Source organism: Salvelinus alpinus, chromosome 6 (assembly GCF_045679555.1).
Source record: "Salvelinus alpinus chromosome 6, SLU_Salpinus.1, whole genome shotgun sequence".
NCBI classification, from domain to species: Eukaryota; Metazoa; Chordata; class Actinopteri; order Salmoniformes; family Salmonidae; genus Salvelinus; species Salvelinus alpinus.
Genome location: NC_092091.1, coordinates 94,874,076 through 94,890,909, shown reverse-complemented (window position 1 = coordinate 94,890,909; position 16,834 = coordinate 94,874,076). Strand labels below are relative to the sequence as shown.

Genomic DNA, 16,834 nt, shown 5'->3' with positions numbered 1-16,834 from the left:
CATATGAACAGACCTGTAAAGTCACATGACCAGACCTGTAAAGTCACATGAACAGACCTGTAAAGTCATATGACCAGACCAGACCTGTAAAGTCATATGACCAGACCAGACCTGTAAAGTCATATGACCAGACCTGTAAAGTCACATGACCAGACCTGTAAAGTCATATGACCAGACCAGACCTGTAAAGTCATATGACCAGACCTGACCTGTAAAGTCATATGACCAGAACAGACCTGTAAAGCCATATGACCAGACCTGACCTGTAAAGTCATATGACCAGACCTGTAAAGCCATATGACCAGACCTGTAAAGTCATATGACCAGACCTGTAAAGTCATATGACCAGACCTGTAAAGTCACAAGACCAGACCTGTAAAGTCATATGACCAGACCAGACCTGTAAAGTCATATGACCAGACCTGTAAAGCCATATGACCAGACCTGTAAAGTCATATGACCAGACCTGTAAAGTCATATGACCAGACCAGACCTGTAAAGTCATATGACCAGACCTGTGAAGCCATATGACCTGACCTGTAAAGTCATATGACCAGACCAGTAAAGTCATATGACCAGACCTGTAAAGTCATATGACCAGACCTGTAAAGTCATATGACCAGACCTGTAAAGTCATATGACCAGACCTGTAAAGTCACATGACCAGACCTGTAAAGTCATATGACAAGACCTGTAAAGTCATATGACCAGACCTGTAAAGTCATATGACCAGACCAGTAAAGTCATATGACCAGACCTGTAAAGTCATATGACCAGACCTGTAAAGTCATATGACCAGACCAGTAAAGTCATATGACCAGACCTGTAAAGTCATATGACCAGACCTGTAAAGTCACATGACCAGACCTGTAAAGTCACATGACCAGACCTATAAAGTCATATGACCAGACCTGTAAAGTCATATGACCAGACCTGTAAAGTCATATGAACAGACCAGACCTGTAATGTCATATGACCAGACCTGTAAAGTCACATGACCAGACCTGTAAAGTCATTTGACCAGACCTGTAAAGTCATATGACCAGACCAGACCTGTAAAGTCATATGAACAGACCTGTAAAGTCATATGAACAGACCTGTAAAGTCATATGACCAGACCAGACCTGTAAAGTCATATGACCAGACCAGACCTGTAAAGTCATATGACCAGACCAGACCTGTAAAGTCATATGAACAGACCTGTAAAGTCACATGACCAGACCTGTAAAGTCACATGAACAGACCTGTAAAGTCATATGACCAGACCAGACCTGTAAAGTCATATGACCAGACCTGACCTGTAAAGTCATATGACCAGACCTGTAAAGTCATATGACCAGACCTATAAAGTCATATGACCAGACCAGACCTGTAAAGCCATATGACCAGACCTGACCTGTAAAGTCATATGACCAGACCAGACCTGTAAAGTCATATGACCAGACCTATAAAGTCATATGACCAGACCAGACCTCTAAAGTCATATGACCAGACCTGTAAAGTCATATCACCAGACCTGTAAAGCCATATGACCAGACCTGTAAAGTCATATGACCAGACCTGTAAAGTCATATGAACAGACCTGTAAAGTCATATGACCAGACCTGTAAAGTCACATGAACAGACCTGTAAAGTCATATGACAAGACCTGTAAAGTCATATGACCAGACCTGTAAAGCCATATGACCAGACCTGTAAAGTCATATGAACAGACCTGTAAAGTCATATGAACAGACCTGTAAAGTCATATGACCAGACCAGACCTGTAAAGTCATATGACCAGACCAGACCTGTAAAGTCATATGACCAGACCAGACCTGTAAAGTCATATGAACAGACCTGTAAAGTCACATGACCAGACCTGTAAAGTCACATGAACAGACCTGTAAAGTCATATGACCAGACCAGACCTGTAAAGTCATATGACCAGACCAGACCTGTAAAGTCATATGACCAGACCTGTAAAGTCACATGACCAGACCTGTAAAGTCATATGACCAGACCAGACCTGTAAAGTCATATGACCAGACCTGACCTGTAAAGTCATATGACCAGAACAGACCTGTAAAGCCATATGACCAGACCTGACCTGTAAAGTCATATGACCAGACCTGTAAAGCCATATGACCAGACCTGTAAAGTCATATGACCAGACCTGTAAAGTCATATGACCAGACCTGTAAAGTCACAAGACCAGACCTGTAAAGTCATATGACCAGACCAGACCTGTAAAGTCATATGACCAGACCTGTAAAGCCATATGACCAGACCTGTAAAGTCATATGACCAGACCTGTAAAGTCATATGACCAGACCAGACCTGTAAAGTCATATGACCAGACCTGTGAAGCCATATGACCTGACCTGTAAAGTCATATGACCAGACCAGTAAAGTCATATGACCAGACCTGTAAAGTCATATGACCAGACCTGTAAAGTCATATGACCAGACCTGTAAAGTAATATGACCAGACCTGTAAAGTCACATGACCAGACCTGTAAAGTCATATGACCAGACCTGTAAAGTCATATGACCAGACCTGTAAAGTCATATGACCAGACCAGTAAAGTCATATGACCAGACCTGTAAAGTCATATGACCAGACCTGTAAAGTCATATGACCAGACCAGTAAAGTCATATGACCAGACCTGTAAAGTCATATGACCAGACCTGTAAAGTCACATGACCAGACCTGTAAAGTCACATGACCAGACCTATAAAGTCATATGACCAGACCTGTAAAGTCATATGACCAGACCTGTAAAGTCATATGAACAGACCAGACCTGTAATGTCATATGACCAGACCTGTAAAGTCACATGACCAGACCTGTAAAGTCATTTGACCAGACCTGTAAAGTCATATGACCAGACCAGACCTGTAAAGTCATATGACCAGACCTGTAATGTCATATGACCAGACCTGTAAAGTCACATGACCAGACCTGTAAAGTCACATGACCAGACCTATAAAGTCATATGACCAGACCTGTAAAGTCATATGACCAGACCTGTAATGTCATATGACCAGACCTGTAAAGTCATATGACCAGACCAGACCTGTAAAGTCATATGACCAGACCAGACCTGTAAAGTCATATGACCAGACCAGACCTGTAAAGTCATATGACCAGACCAGACCTGTAAAGTCATATTACCAGACCTGTAAAGTCATATGACCAGACCTGTAAAGCCATATGACCAGACCTGTAAAGTCACATGACCAGAACAGACCTGTAAAGTCACATGACCAGACCTGTAAAGTCACATGACCAGACCTGTAAAGTCACATGAACAGACCAGACCTGTAATGTCATATGACCAGACCTGTAAAGTCACATGACCAGACCTGTAAAGTCATTTGACCAGACCAGACCTGTAAAGTCATATGACCAGACCTGTAAAGTCATATGACCAGACCTGTAAAGTCATATGACCAGACCTGTAAAGTCATATGACCAGACCTGTAAAGTCATATGACCAGACCTGTAAAGTCATATGACCAGACCAGACCTGTAAAGTCATATGACCAGACCTGTAATGTCATATGACCAGACCTGTAAAGTCACATGACCAGACCTGTAAAGTCATATGACCAGACCTGTAAAGTCATATGACCAGACCTGTAATGTCATATGACCAGACCTGTAAAGTCATATGACCAGACCAGACCTGTAAAGTCATATGACCAGACCAGACCTGTAAAGTCATATGACCAGACCAGACCTGTAAAGTCATATGACCAGACCAGACCTGTAAAGTCATATTACCAGACCTGTAAAGTCATATGACCAGACCTGTAAAGTCATATGACCAGACCTGTAAAGCCATATGACCAGACCTGTAAAGTCACATGACCAGAACAGACCTGTAAAGTCACATGACCAGACCTGTAAAGTCACATGACCAGACCTGTAAAGTCACATGACCAGACCTGTAAAGTCACATGAACAGACCTGTAAAGTCATATGACCAGACCTGACCTGTAAAGTCATATGACCAGACCTGTAAAGTCATATGACCAGACCTATAAAGTCATATGACCAGACCAGACCTGTAAAGCCATATGACCAGACCTGACCTGTAAAGTCATATGACCAGACCAGACCTGTAAAGTCATATGACCAGACCTATAAAGTCATATGACCAGACCAGACCTCTAAAGTCATATGACCAGACCTGTAAAGTCATATCACCAGACCTGTAAAGCCATATGACCAGACCTGTAAAGTCATATGACCAGACCTGTAAAGTCATATGAACAGACCTGTAAAGTCATATGACCAGACCTGTAAAGTCACATGAACAGACCTGTAAAGTCATATGACAAGACCTGTAAAGTCATATGACCAGACCTGTAAAGCCATATGACCAGACCTGTAAAGTCATATGAACAGACCTGTAAAGTCATATGAACAGACCTGTAAAGTCATATGACCAGACCAGACCTGTAAAGTCATATGACCAGACCAGACCTGTAAAGTCATATGACCAGACCAGACCTGTAAAGTCATATGAACAGACCTGTAAAGTCACATGACCAGACCTGTAAAGTCACATGAACAGACCTGTAAAGTCATATGACCAGACCAGACCTGTAAAGTCATATGACCAGACCTGACCTGTAAAGTCATATGACCAGACCTGTAAAGTCATATGACCAGACCTATAAAGTCATATGACCAGACCAGACCTGTAAAGCCATATGACCAGACCTGACCTGTAAAGTCATATGACCAGACCAGACCTGTAAAGTCATATGACCAGACCTATAAAGTCATATGACCAGACCAGACCTCTAAAGTCATATGACCAGACCTGTAAAGTCATATCACCAGACCTGTAAAGCCATATGACCAGACCTGTAAAGTCATATGACCAGACCTGTAAAGTCATATGAACAGACCTGTAAAGTCATATGACCAGACCTGTAAAGTCACATGAACAGACCTGTAAAGTCATATGACAAGACCTGTAAAGTCATATGACCAGACCTGTAAAGCCATATGACCAGACCTGTAAAGTCATATGAACAGACCTGTAAAGTCATATGAACAGACCTGTAAAGTCATATGACCAGACCAGACCTGTAAAGTCATATGACCAGACCAGACCTGTAAAGTCATATGACCAGACCAGACCTGTAAAGTCATATGAACAGACCTGTAAAGTCACATGACCAGACCTGTAAAGTCACATGAACAGACCTGTAAAGTCATATGACCAGACCAGACCTGTAAAGTCATATGACCAGACCAGACCTGTAAAGTCATATGACCAGACCTGTAAAGTCACATGACCAGACCTGTAAAGTCATATGACCAGACCAGACCTGTAAAGTCATATGACCAGACCTGACCTGTAAAGTCATATGACCAGAACAGACCTGTAAAGCCATATGACCAGACCTGACCTGTAAAGTCATATGACCAGACCTGTAAAGCCATATGACCAGACCTGTAAAGTCATATGACCAGACCTGTAAAGTCATATGACCAGACCTGTAAAGTCACAAGACCAGACCTGTAAAGTCATATGACCAGACCAGACCTGTAAAGTCATATGACCAGACCTGTAAAGCCATATGACCAGACCTGTAAAGTCATATGACCAGACCTGTAAAGTCATATGACCAGACCAGACCTGTAAAGTCATATGACCAGACCTGTGAAGCCATATGACCTGACCTGTAAAGTCATATGACCAGACCAGTAAAGTCATATGACCAGACCTGTAAAGTCATATGACCAGACCTGTAAAGTCATATGACCAGACCTGTAAAGTCATATGACCAGACCTGTAAAGTCACATGACCAGACCTGTAAAGTCATATGACAAGACCTGTAAAGTCATATGACCAGACCTGTAAAGTCATATGACCAGACCAGTAAAGTCATATGACCAGACCTGTAAAGTCATATGACCAGACCTGTAAAGTCATATGACCAGACCAGTAAAGTCATATGACCAGACCTGTAAAGTCATATGACCAGACCTGTAAAGTCACATGACCAGACCTGTAAAGTCACATGACCAGACCTATAAAGTCATATGACCAGACCTGTAAAGTCATATGACCAGACCTGTAAAGTCATATGAACAGACCAGACCTGTAATGTCATATGACCAGACCTGTAAAGTCACATGACCAGACCTGTAAAGTCATTTGACCAGACCTGTAAAGTCATATGACCAGACCAGACCTGTAAAGTCATATGAACAGACCTGTAAAGTCATATGAACAGACCTGTAAAGTCATATGACCAGACCAGACCTGTAAAGTCATATGACCAGACCAGACCTGTAAAGTCATATGACCAGACCAGACCTGTAAAGTCATATGAACAGACCTGTAAAGTCACATGACCAGACCTGTAAAGTCACATGAACAGACCTGTAAAGTCATATGACCAGACCAGACCTGTAAAGTCATATGACCAGACCTGACCTGTAAAGTCATATGACCAGACCTGTAAAGTCATATGACCAGACCTATAAAGTCATATGACCAGACCAGACCTGTAAAGCCATATGACCAGACCTGACCTGTAAAGTCATATGACCAGACCAGACCTGTAAAGTCATATGACCAGACCTATAAAGTCATATGACCAGACCAGACCTCTAAAGTCATATGACCAGACCTGTAAAGTCATATCACCAGACCTGTAAAGCCATATGACCAGACCTGTAAAGTCATATGACCAGACCTGTAAAGTCATATGAACAGACCTGTAAAGTCATATGACCAGACCTGTAAAGTCACATGAACAGACCTGTAAAGTCATATGACAAGACCTGTAAAGTCATATGACCAGACCTGTAAAGCCATATGACCAGACCTGTAAAGTCATATGAACAGACCTGTAAAGTCATATGAACAGACCTGTAAAGTCATATGACCAGACCAGACCTGTAAAGTCATATGACCAGACCAGACCTGTAAAGTCATATGACCAGACCAGACCTGTAAAGTCATATGAACAGACCTGTAAAGTCACATGACCAGACCTGTAAAGTCACATGAACAGACCTGTAAAGTCATATGACCAGACCAGACCTGTAAAGTCATATGACCAGACCAGACCTGTAAAGTCATATGACCAGACCTGTAAAGTCACATGACCAGACCTGTAAAGTCATATGACCAGACCAGACCTGTAAAGTCATATGACCAGACCTGACCTGTAAAGTCATATGACCAGAACAGACCTGTAAAGCCATATGACCAGACCTGACCTGTAAAGTCATATGACCAGACCTGTAAAGCCATATGACCAGACCTGTAAAGTCATATGACCAGACCTGTAAAGTCATATGACCAGACCTGTAAAGTCACAAGACCAGACCTGTAAAGTCATATGACCAGACCAGACCTGTAAAGTCATATGACCAGACCTGTAAAGCCATATGACCAGACCTGTAAAGTCATATGACCAGACCTGTAAAGTCATATGACCAGACCAGACCTGTAAAGTCATATGACCAGACCTGTGAAGCCATATGACCTGACCTGTAAAGTCATATGACCAGACCAGTAAAGTCATATGACCAGACCTGTAAAGTCATATGACCAGACCTGTAAAGTCATATGACCAGACCTGTAAAGTCATATGACCAGACCTGTAAAGTCACATGACCAGACCTGTAAAGTCATATGACCAGACCTGTAAAGTCATATGACCAGACCTGTAAAGTCATATGACCAGACCAGTAAAGTCATATGACCAGACCTGTAAAGTCATATGACCAGACCTGTAAAGTCATATGACCAGACCAGTAAAGTCATATGACCAGACCTGTAAAGTCATATGACCAGACCTGTAAAGTCACATGACCAGACCTGTAAAGTCACATGACCAGACCTATAAAGTCATATGACCAGACCTGTAAAGTCATATGACCAGACCTGTAAAGTCATATGAACAGACCAGACCTGTAATGTCATATGACCAGACCTGTAAAGTCACATGACCAGACCTGTAAAGTCATTTGACCAGACCTGTAAAGTCATATGACCAGACCAGACCTGTAAAGTCATATGACCAGACCTGTAATGTCATATGACCAGACCTGTAAAGTCACATGACCAGACCTGTAAAGTCACATGACCAGACCTATAAAGTCATATGACCAGACCTGTAAAGTCATATGACCAGACCTGTAATGTCATATGACCAGACCTGTAAAGTCATATGACCAGACCAGACCTGTAAAGTCATATGACCAGACCAGACCTGTAAAGTCATATGACCAGACCAGACCTGTAAAGTCATATGACCAGACCAGACCTGTAAAGTCATATTACCAGACCTGTAAAGTCATATGACCAGACCTGTAAAGCCATATGACCAGACCTGTAAAGTCACATGACCAGAACAGACCTGTAAAGTCACATGACCAGACCTGTAAAGTCACATGACCAGACCTGTAAAGTCACATGACCAGACCTGTAAAGTCACATGACCAGACCTGTAAAGTCACATGAACAGACCTGTAAAGTCATATGACCAGACCTGACCTGTAAAGTCATATGACCAGACCTGTAAAGTCATATGACCAGACCTATAAAGTCATATGACCAGACCAGACCTGTAAAGCCATATGACCAGACCTGACCTGTAAAGTCATATGACCAGACCAGACCTGTAAAGTCATATGACCAGACCTATAAAGTCATATGACCAGACCAGACCTCTAAAGTCATATGACCAGACCTGTAAAGTCATATGACCAGACCTGTAAAGCCATATGACCAGACCTGTAAAGTCATATGACCAGACCTGTAAAGTCATATGAACAGACCTGTAAAGTCATATGACCAGACCTGTAAAGTCACATGAACAGACCTGTAAAGTCATATGACAAGACCTGTAAAGTCATATGACCAGACCCGTAAAGCCATATGACCAGACCTGTAAAGTCATATGAACAGACCTGTAAAGTCATATGACCAGACCAGACCTGTAAAGTCATATGACCAGACCAGACCTGTAAAGTCATATGACCAGACCAGACCTGTAAAGTCATATGAACAGACCTGTAAAGTCACATGACCAGACCTGTAAAGTCACATGAACAGACCTGTAAAGTCATATGACCAGACCAGACCTGTAAAGTCATATGACCAGACCTGACCTGTAAAGTCATATGACCAGACCAGACCTGTAAAGTCATATGACCAGACCTGTAAAGTCATATGACCAGACCTATAAAGTCATATGACCAGACCAGACCTGTAAAGCCATATGACCAGACCAGAACTGTAAAGTCACATGAACAGACCTGTAAAGTCATATGACCAGACCTGTAAAGTCATATGACCAGACCAGACCTGTAAAGTCATATGACCAGACCAGACCTGTAAAGTCATATGAACAGACCTGTAAAGTCATATGACCAGACCAGACCTGTAAAGTCATATGACCAGACCTGTAAAGTCATATGACCAGACCAGACCTGTAAAGTCATATGACAAGACCAGACCTGTAAAGTCATATGACCAGACCTGTAAAGTCATATGACCAGACCAGACCTGTAAAGTCATATGACCAGACCTGTAAAGTCATATGACCAGACCTGTAAAGTCACATGACCAGACCAGACCTGTAAAGTCATATGACCAGACCTGTAAAGTCATATGACCAGACCTGTAAAGTCATATGACCAGACCTGTAAAGTCATATGACCAGACCTGTAAAGTCATATGACCAGACCTGTAAAGTCATATGACCAGACCTGAAAAGTCATATGACCAGACCAGTAAAGTCATATGACCAGACCAGTAAAGTCATATGACCAGACCTGTAAAGTCATATGACCAGACCTGTAAAGTCATATGACCAGACCTGTAAAGTCATATGACCAGACCAGTAAAGTCATATGACCAGACCTGTAAAGTCATATGACCAGACCAGACCTGTAAAGTCATATGACCAGACCTGTAAAGTCATATGACCAGACCTGTAGTCATATGAACAGGGTCTGACTCACCTCTCTACAGTACTGAGGTAGCTCCACCCATCATGCCCTCCTACTGCATACATTGGACCCTCAAGTACCGTCACACCTAGGATATTACAGTAAGTATTAACACCTAGAATATTACAGTAAGTATTAACACCTAGGATATTACAGTATGTATTAACACCTAGGAAATTACAGTATGTATTAACACCTAGGATTTTACAGTATCACCTAGGATATTACAGTATCACCTAGGATATTACAGTATGTATTATCACCTAGGATATTACAGTATGTATTAACACCTAGAATATTACAGTATGTATTAACACCTAGGATATTACAGTATGTAATTAACACCTAGGATATTACAGTATATATTAACACCTAGGATATTACAGTATGTATTAACACCTAGGATATTACAGTATGTATTAACACCTAGAATATTACAGTATGTATTAACACCTAGAATATTACAGTATGTATTAACACCTAGAATATTACAGTATGTATTAACACCTAGGATATTACAGTATGTATTAACACCTAGAATATTACAGTATGTATTAACACCTAGGATATTACAGTATGTATTAACACCTAGGATATTACAGTATGTATTAACACCTAGGATATTACAGTATGTATTAACACCTAGGATATTACAGTATCACCTAGGATATTACAGTATGTATTAACACCTAGGATAGTACAGTATGTATTAACACCTAGGATATTACAGTATGTATTAACACCTAGGATATTACAGTATCACCTAGGATATTACAGTATGTATTAACACCTAGGATAATACAGTATCACCTAGGATATTACAGTATGTATTAACACCTAGGATATTACAGTATGTATTAACACCTAGGATATTACAGTATCACCTAGGATATTACAGTATGTATTAACACCTAGGATATTACAGTATCACCTAGGATATTACAGTATGTATTAACACCTAGGATATTACAGTAAGTATTAACACCTAGGATAATACAGTATGTATTAACACCTAGGATATTACAGTATGTATTAACACCTAGGATATTACAGTATGTATTAACACCTAGAATATTACAGTAACACCTAGGATATTACAGTATAACCTAGGATATTACAGTATGTATTAACACCTAGGATATTACAGTATGTATTAACACCTAGGATATTACAGTATGTATTAACACAACACCTTGGACATTACAGTATGTTTCAGACAACATGTATTCTCTGTACTCACCCAGCCCCGTCTCAGACAACACGGATTCTCTGTACTCACCCAGCCCCGTATCAGACAACACGTATTCTCTGTACTCACCCAGCCCCGTATCAGACAACACGTATTCTCTGTACTCACCCAGCCCCGTATCAGACAACACGTATTCTCTGTTCTTACCCAGCCCCGTATCAGACAACACGTATTCTCTGTTCTCACCCAGCCCCGTATCAGACAACACGTATTCTCTGTACTCACCCAGCCCCGTATCAGACAACACGTATTCTCTGTACTCACCCAGCCCCGTATCAGACAACACGTATTCTCTGTACTCACCCAGCCCCGTATCAGACAACACGTATTCTCTGTACTCACCCAGCCCCGTATCAGACAACACGTATTCTCTGTACTCACCCAGGCCCGTATTCTCTGTACTCACCCAGCCCCGCATCAGACAACACGTATTCTCTGTACTCACCCAGCCCCGTATTCTCTGTACTCACCCAGGCCCGTATTCTCTGTACTCACCCAGCCCCGCATCAGACAACACGTATTCTCTGTACTCACCCAGCCCCGTATTCTCTGTACTCACCCAGGCCCGTATTCTCTGTACTCACCCAGCCCCGTATTCTCTGTACTCACCCAGCCCCGTATTCTCTGTACTCACCCAGCCCCGTATTCTCTGTTCTCACCCAGCCCCGTATCAGACAACACGTATTCTCTGTACTCACCCAGCCCCGTATCAGACAACACGTATTCTCTGTACTCACCCAGCCCCGTATCAGACAACACGTATTCTCTGTACTCACCCAGCCCGTATCAGACAACACGTATTCTCTGTACTCACCCAGCCCCGTATCAGACAACACGTATTCTCTGTACTCACCCAGCCCGTATCAGACAACACGTATTCTCTGTACTCACCCAGCCCGTATCAGACAACACGTATTCTCTGTACTCACCCAGCCCCGTATCAGACAACACGTATTCTCTGTACTCACCCAGCCCCGTATCAGACAACACGTATTCTCTGTACTCACCCAGCCCGTATCAGACAACACGTATTCTCTGTACTCACCCAGCCCCGTATCAGACAACACGTATTCTCTGTACTCACCCAGCCCGTATCAGACAACACGTATTCTCTGTACTCACCCAGCCCGTATCAGACAACACGTATTCTCTGTACTCACCCAGCCCGTATCAGACAACACGTATTCTCTGTACTCACCCAGCCCCGTATCAGACAACACGTATTCTCTGTACTCACCCAGCCCGTATCAGACAACACGTATTCTCTGTACTCACCCAGCCCCGTATCAGACAACACGTATTCTCTGTACTCACCCAGCCCCGTATCAGACAACACGTATTCTCTGTACTCACCCAGCCCCGTATTCTCTGTACTCACCCAGGCCCGTATTCTCTGTACTCACCCAGCCCCGTATTCTCTGTACTCACCCAGCCCCGTATTCTCTGTACTCACCCAGCCCCGTATTCTCTGTTCTCACCCAGCCCCGTATCAGACAACACGTATTCTCTGTACTCACCCAGCCCCGTATCAGACAACACGTATTCTCTGTACTCACCCAGCCCCGTATCAGACAACACGTATTCTCTGTACTCACCCAGCCCAGTATCAGACAACACGTATTCTCTGTTCTCACCCAGCCCCGTATCAGACAACACGCATTCTCTGTACTCACCCAGCCCCGTATCAGACAACACGTATTCTCTGTACTCACCCAGCCCCGTATCAGACAACACGTATTCTCTGTACTCACCCAGCCCAGTATCAGACAACACGTATTCTCTGTACTCACCCAGCCCCGTATCAGACAACACGTATTCTCTGTACTCACCCAGCCCCGTATCAGACAACACGTATTCTCTGTACTCACCCAGCCCAGTATCAGACAACACGTATTCTCTGTTCTCACCCAGCCCCGTTTCAGACAACACGTATTCTCTGTACTCACCCAGCCCCGTATCAGACAACAAGTATTCTCTGTACTCACCCAGCCCCGTATCAGACAACACGTATTCTCTGTACTCACCCAGCCCCGTATCAGACAACACGTATTCTCTGTACTCACCCAGCCCCGAATCAGACAACACGTATTCTCTGTTCTCACACAGCCCCGTATCAGACAACACGTATTCTCTGTACTCACCCAGCCCCGAATCAGACAACACGTATTCTCTGTACTCACCCAGCCCCGAATCAGACAACACGTATTCTCTGTTCTCACACAGCCCCGTATCAGACAACACGTATTCTCTGTACTCACCCAGCCCCGTATCAGACAACACGTATTCTCTGTACTCACCCAGCCCCGTATTCTCTGTACTCACCCAGCCCCGTATTCTCTGTACTCACCCAGCCCCGTATTCTCTGTACTCACCCAGCCCCGTATTCTCTGTACTCACCCAGCCCCGTATTCCCTGTACTCACCCAGCCCCGTATTCTCTGTACTCACCCAGCCCCGTATCAGACAACACGTATTCTCTGTACTCACCCAGCCCCGTATCAGACAACACGTATTCTCTGTTCTTACCCAGCCCCGTATCAGACAACACGTATTCTCTGTTCTTACCCAGCCCCGTATCAGACAACACGTATTCTCTGTACTCACCCAGCCCCGTATCAGACAACACGTATTCTCTGTACTCACCCAGCCCAGTATCAGACAACACGTATTCTCTGTTCTCACCCAGCCCCGTTTCAGACAACACGTATTCTCTGTACTCACCCAGCCCCGTATCAGACAACAAGTATTCTCTGTACTCACCCAGCCCCGTATCAGACAACACGTATTCTCTGTACTCACCCAGCCCCGTATCAGACAACACGTATTCTCTGTACTCACCCAGCCCCGAATCAGACAACACGTATTCTCTGTTCTCACACAGCCCCGTATCAGACAACACGTATTCTCTGTACTCACCCAGCCCCGTATTCTCTGTACTCACCCAGCCCCGTATTCTCTGTACTCACCCAGCCCCGTATTCTCTGTACTCACCCAGCCCCGTATTCTCTGTACTCACCCAGCCCCGTATTCCCTGTACTCACCCAGCCCAGTATTCTCTGTACTCACCCAGCCCCGTATCAGACAACACGTATTCTCTGTACTCACCCAGCCCCGTATCAGACAACACGTATTCTCTGTTCTTACCCAGCCCCGTATCAGACAACACGTATTCTCTGTACTCACCCAGCCCCGTATCAGACAACACGTATTCTCTGTACTCACCCAGCCCCGTATCAGACAACACGTATTCTCTGTACTCACCCAGCCCCGTATCAGACAACACGTATTCTCTGTACTCACCCAGCCCCGTATCAGACAACACGTATTCTCTGTACTCACCCAGCCCCGTATTCTCTGTACTCACCCAGCCCCGTATTCTCTGTACTCACCCAGCCCAGTATTCTCTGTACTCACCCAGCCCCGTATTCTCTGTACTCACCCAGCCCAGTATTCTCTGTACTCACCCAGCCCCGTATTCTCTGTACTCACCCAGCCCCGTATTCTCTGTACTCACCCAGCCCCGTATTCTCTGTACTCACCCAGCCCAGTATTCTCTGTACTCACCCAGCCCCGTATTCTCTGTACTCACCCAGCCCGTGTCTGTGTGTGGACATGGGCGTCATGACGCTCCAGCTGTCACCGTCCGGGTCGTAACACTCCACGGTGTTGAGAGTCTTCAGTCCGTCCCGACCCCCGACAACGTACAGGCGTCGGTCCAACACACACACCCCAAACTGGAGTCTGCGGCCGCTCAACACCGCCACCTGGAAACATACTGGCTCTTTAATAGCGTCTCTCTCAACCTTCTAGTGGGGGATTTGGTTAAAACAACTTGACGTTTGTTGGGGGAAATGTGTTGAATATAAAGTTTGATTTGATTACCTGGCTCCACGCGTCCCGACGCAGGCAGTACTGCTCTATACTGGTGGCTCCTGACACACACACACACACAGGTTACACACACACACACACACACACACACACACACACACGTTACACACACACGTTACACACACACACACACACACAGGTTACACACACACACACACACACACACACACACACACACACACACACACACAGGTTATATACACACACAGACACACACAGACAGGTCACACACACACCACACACACACACACACAGAGGCAGCGAACATCAGAGGCTAACCTTTGGTAGCGTCCATACCCCCTACAGTAAACATCAGAGGCTAACCTTTGGTAGCGTCCATACCCCCTACAGTGAACATCAGAGGCTAACCTTTGGTAGCATCCGTACCCCCTACAGCGAACATCAGAGGCTAACCTTTGGTAGCGTCCGTACCCCCTACAGCGAACATCAGAGGCTAACCTTTGGTAGCGTCCATACCCCCCTACAGTGAACATCAGAGGCTAACCTTTGGTAGCGCCCGTACCCCCTACAGTAAACATCAGAGGCTAACCTTTGGTAGCGACCATACCCCCTACAGCGAACATCAGAGGCTAACCTTTGGTAGCGTCCATACCCCCTAGAGCGAACATCAGAGGCTAACCTTTGGTAGCGTCCATACCCCCTACAGTGAACATCAGAGGCTAACCTTTGGTAGCGTCCATACCCCCTACAGCGAACACCAGAGGCTAACCTTTGGTAGCGTCCGTACCCACTACAGTGAACATCAGAGGCTAACCTTTGGTAGCGTCCGTACCCCCTACAGTGAACATCAGAGGCTAACCTTTGGTAGCGTCCGTACCCCCCTACAGTGAACATCAGAGGCTAACCTTTGGTAGCGTCCGTACCCCCTACAGCGAACATCAGAGGCTAACCTTTGGTAGCGTCCATACCCCCTACAGTGAACATCAGAGGCTAACCTTTGGTAGCGCCCGTACCCCCTACAGTAAACATCAGAGGCTAACCTTTGGTAGCGACCATACCCCCTACAGCGAACATCAGAGGCTAACCTTTGGTAGCGTCCATACCCCCTAGAGCGAACATCAGAGGCTAACCTTTGGTAGCGTCCATACCCCCTACAGTGAACATCAGAGGCTAACCTTTGGTAGCGTCCATACCCCCTACAGCGAACACCAGAGGCTAACCTTTGGTAGCGTCCGTACCCACTACAGTGAACATCAGAGGCTAACCTTTGGTAGCGTCCATACCCCCTACAGTGAACATCAGAGGCTAACCTTTGGTAGCGTCCGTACCCCCTACAGTGAACATCAGAGGCTAACCTTTGGTAGCGTCCGTACCCCCTACAGTGAACATCAGAGGCTAACCTTTGGTAGCGTCCGTACCCCCTACAGTGAACATCAGAGGCTAACCTTTGGTAGCGTCCGTACCCCCTACAGTGAACATCAGAGGCTAACCTTTGGTAGCGTCCATACCCCCAACAGCGAACATGGCTCCTACAGTAGATTTACGAGGTCTGGTTCTGGGGCTCTGCAGCAGGGGGCGCCGATGAGGCAAGAGATGGTACTTCATACCTGAACAATATAAATCAATACACAGATCAATACACAGATCAATACACAGATCAATACACAGATCAATACACGCATCACAACATTCATCAATACGTCAATCAATACATTCATCAATATATTGATCGATATATTAATCAATACACTCA

At 44.7% G+C, this 16,834-nt stretch overlaps 1 protein-coding gene across 2 annotated transcripts in view; it reads right to left on the bottom strand.

The window, feature by feature from the left end:
* The window catches only part of LOC139579631 (kelch-like protein 5), a 49,094-nt gene that overhangs the window by 11,639 nt on the left and 20,621 nt on the right, over positions 1-16,834 (bottom strand). For both annotated transcript variants that reach the window (XM_071408446.1, XM_071408447.1), the window contains exons 7-10: positions 16,572-16,688; positions 15,112-15,161; positions 14,819-14,993; positions 9,994-10,069 (exon numbers count right to left, since the gene is read on the bottom strand). In XM_071408446.1, coding sequence (XP_071264547.1) covers positions 9,994-10,069; positions 14,819-14,993; positions 15,112-15,161; positions 16,572-16,688 — 418 coding nt within the window. The remainder of the gene's footprint in view (positions 1-9,993; positions 10,070-14,818; positions 14,994-15,111; positions 15,162-16,571; positions 16,689-16,834) is intronic.